We start from the raw sequence: 3,270 nt of genomic DNA on the forward strand, positions 1-3,270 counted from the left end.
TGCAAGCCCTGCTCTGATCACTCCGTGGGCTGATCAGTCTACGCACGGCCGAAGCTTGAGGATGGCTCCAATCAAGGTGATCATAGTTCTAGGACTCATAAGGACTGTTTTCTCTGCTTCAGGACATTGGGAATTCCAGGTTATTCGGACATGGGGGGATCAAGGGATAGTTAATGCCACTAGGTGGGATGGGCACAGCCACCCTGTTACCCTCCAATTTGATGCTTGTGGGGTAATGGAACCCCAATCATGGACAAATTGTGGTGGGCTAGGATGGGAACGGTATTATGCTACGCAACATAAATACCTCTGTTTTAAGTCAAGGCAGAAGGGCGACTGCGATAATATAGGAGAATTCTACTGCCCCTACTGGAGTTGCCCCCACGCCCATTCGAGGGCTATAAGCAGTGGAGTAAGCCTCCTTAGGCCCCCGGCGAACTGCTCCCTTGGTCACTGCAACCCTATTGCCTATAACATCAGGGACCCAGGGGACCCCAAATGGAGCCAAGAGGTGATAGTTGGGGTCCGGATAGATGGGAAAGGAAGAGATCCAGGAGCTATCATTAAGATAGTCAAGTCCTGGGTAGTCAATCCCACCTCTTGCCTGAGGCTCAAACCCCACAGTGCCGTAGGACGAGCTCCTCCCACAGTTCGTCTCCACCGTTCTCGCCCCCTGCAGACATGGGGCCCTCCTGAATTCCCACTCTGGGAAATTGTCAATGCTACCCATCAACTTCTGCTAGTAGCCAACCCCGCCCTAGGGTCCGACTGCTGGCTTTGCACCTCTGTGACTACCTGGACCTATACAGGCCTCGGAGTAAATGGTATCGTCACCCCCGAGCATTCTGGCACTGCCTGGCCTGTCTGGCCCTCAGTAATGTCGGTTGGTAATACCACCTGTGTACAAGGTACAGGAACCCAGCCTAATGTTACTGCTAATTGCACCCAAATCTGGCAGCTAAATTCCAATACCTTGTACCGGCCCCCAAATGGCACGTATTTCTCTTGCTCAGACGGGGTGTACACCCGACTCAACGGGTCATGGTGCAGCTTATGTGCCATAATTATCCTATTGCCTAACCTCTCAGTTGTGTCCGGCTCTGATGGAACCTACCTGGCGGAGCCAGTCGGGCCCCACATTCGCCGAGCACCCATATTAATATCGCTGCTGGCAGGAATCGGGGCAATAGGGGGAACTGCCTCTGGCGGAGCCACAATAGGCGCAGCTAAACATCAATTATTTCAACTGTCCACTCAGATAGATACAGACCTCAGTGCCTTAGAGAGTGCTCTGAATACACTCCAAGATCAGGTAGACTCACTGGCAGAGGTTGCTCTGCAGAATAGAAGGGCCCTCGACCTGCTTACCGCCAGCCAAGGGGGCACGTGTCTTTACCTTAAAGAACATTGCTGTTTCTATGCCAATAAGTCTGGAGTCGTACGAGAAACCCTAAGCCAGTTGTGTGCTCGAATCCAGGGGCATATAGCAGAAAGGGAGCAGCAAGGAACATGGTGGAACCCTTTACAATCCTGGGGTTCCTGGCTGGTACTGCTCCTTGGGCCCCTAGTTGGACTTACCTTTGTCCTCACACTGGCACCCTGTCTTCTGCGTTGCCTGTCGAACTTAATCTCAGAACAGGTAGAGGCCATCAAGCTTCATATGGTCTACTGCCACCCATATGAACCCCTATCCCAACAATCTGATGTGTGATGCGACCCAAACACAAGTTAAGGGCACATCAAAGGGGGGAATGACATGGGAAGTGTAAAGGAATCTAAGATGGCTACCTCGTCCTGGAGGAACTTTTCCTCACCTTTGTTCCCAAGACCTTACCTTTCCCACGCGCGAAACAGAAGATCGCCAGGTATGTGGAAGCGATCAATGTATAATCTACCTGCCCGCCTTTGTTCGGGGCTCAGACTCTGGAGAGGGACCCCTCTGAGCCGCCAGCATAAATAAACCTCCTTTCATTCTTAGTTCACTGAGTGCCGCTTGGTTCTTCTGAGTACACGGGCCAAAATCCACAACCAAATTGCTGTTATGTTGCTTTTTAAAAACCAGAGTATATACAAAAAAGGACTCTCCAATGAAAAAGGAAGGTTATTCATTTATTTTCTAGCTGGCAGATTTTCCGTTTCCATTGAGTTTGTATATTTTCTTGACATATGCAAAGCTCAGCGAAAAGTCCAGAGCTTCTTTTGAGCTTACACATTTCTTCAAAGGATGGTAGAATGCAGACTGCCTGCAGATCTTGTTTGTTTGACTCATTGCTTGTTTGCTGTGTGATCCTTACTTTGTTGCTTGTTTGTTTGACTCATTGCTTGTTTGCTGTGTGATCCTTACTTTGTGTCTCAACTTCTCTGAGCCTCAGCTATAATTTAGGGCTAATAATACTTTCCTTATAGAGTCGTTGTGAGGATTGAAGGACATAATAGCCCTTCAATAAACAGCAGCTAATCCCCGATTGGGATATCTCAAACCGGTTTCTCTGCGTCACTGCATTCAGGGGCATTGCTCACGGTACCTACCAGTCTCTTTAGCTCTCTCTAAGGAGAGACGGCCCCAGAATTCACCCCACCAGCCCAGACCTTACCTCCAGGGTAGGCACAGGGAGGTGAACCTTCTGCCTCAATGGTCTGTCCTCCCAGCCAGACTCTGCAGGAGCCCTCAGGACAAGGTGTCACTGGAGCAGACCCAGACTCGTCCCTGGGGGCAGGCGTCTGGCCGTGGAGTGGGGCTCAGCCAGGGTCCCATCTTGTCCTGGCTGGAATCTCTGCCCCTCACAGAACTCCCAGACTGAGCCCAGGGGCCCTGGATGGCACATCTGGAGACAGGCTTTGCTTCCTGGCTGCAGGAATGCTGTGTTCAGGGCCTGACACGGGGCAGAGAAGGCTTGGACTCACCTTCAGGGGCCTCCTGAATCTTGGGGAGACCATCACTCTGACCCTTGTTTGTTTGTGCATACCCAAGTGTAAACATGGCAACAGGAGGTAAAGCTGGCAACCACATCTTAGACGCCCTTGGCATGCTCTCTCCACTGTGTCCTCTCCCTATCTTCCCAAAGCTGCTGCTTCACACATGTTGGCTAGTTGCCTGGTTCCTGGAGGTGTGTGAGTGAGTGTATAAGCCTTGCACAGAGACCTGTGCTGGTCACACAGGTGGTCCGTTTCATAGGAGAAAGAGCCAGTCCTCTGTGAGATCTTATCACGTGCCAGGCCCTCTGCAAAGCCACTGACACATCTACCCATCTAATTCTCACAGCAGTCTCA

General features: G+C 51.1%; 1 protein-coding gene across 1 annotated transcript; it reads left to right on the forward strand.

Annotated features, from left to right (window-relative positions):
• Window positions 1-235: 235 nt before the first annotated feature.
• Window positions 236-1,711, forward strand: LOC105295045 (endogenous retrovirus group S71 member 1 Env polyprotein-like). Its single transcript, XM_011364561.1, has one exon. The coding sequence runs from the start codon at window positions 236-238 to the stop codon at window positions 1,709-1,711; it is 1,476 nt and encodes a 491-aa protein (XP_011362863.1).
• Window positions 1,712-3,270: the final 1,559 nt, after the last annotated feature.

Source organism: Pteropus vampyrus, unplaced genomic scaffold (assembly GCF_000151845.1).
Source record: "Pteropus vampyrus isolate Shadow unplaced genomic scaffold, Pvam_2.0 Scaffold98, whole genome shotgun sequence".
Classification (NCBI taxonomy): domain Eukaryota; kingdom Metazoa; phylum Chordata; class Mammalia; order Chiroptera; family Pteropodidae; genus Pteropus; species Pteropus vampyrus.

Excerpts from the sequence above, each read along its gene's own strand:
- LOC105295045 (XM_011364561.1), top strand. The coding sequence starts at position 236 with ATGGAACCCCAATCATGGACAAATTGTGGTGGGCTAGGATGGGAACGG.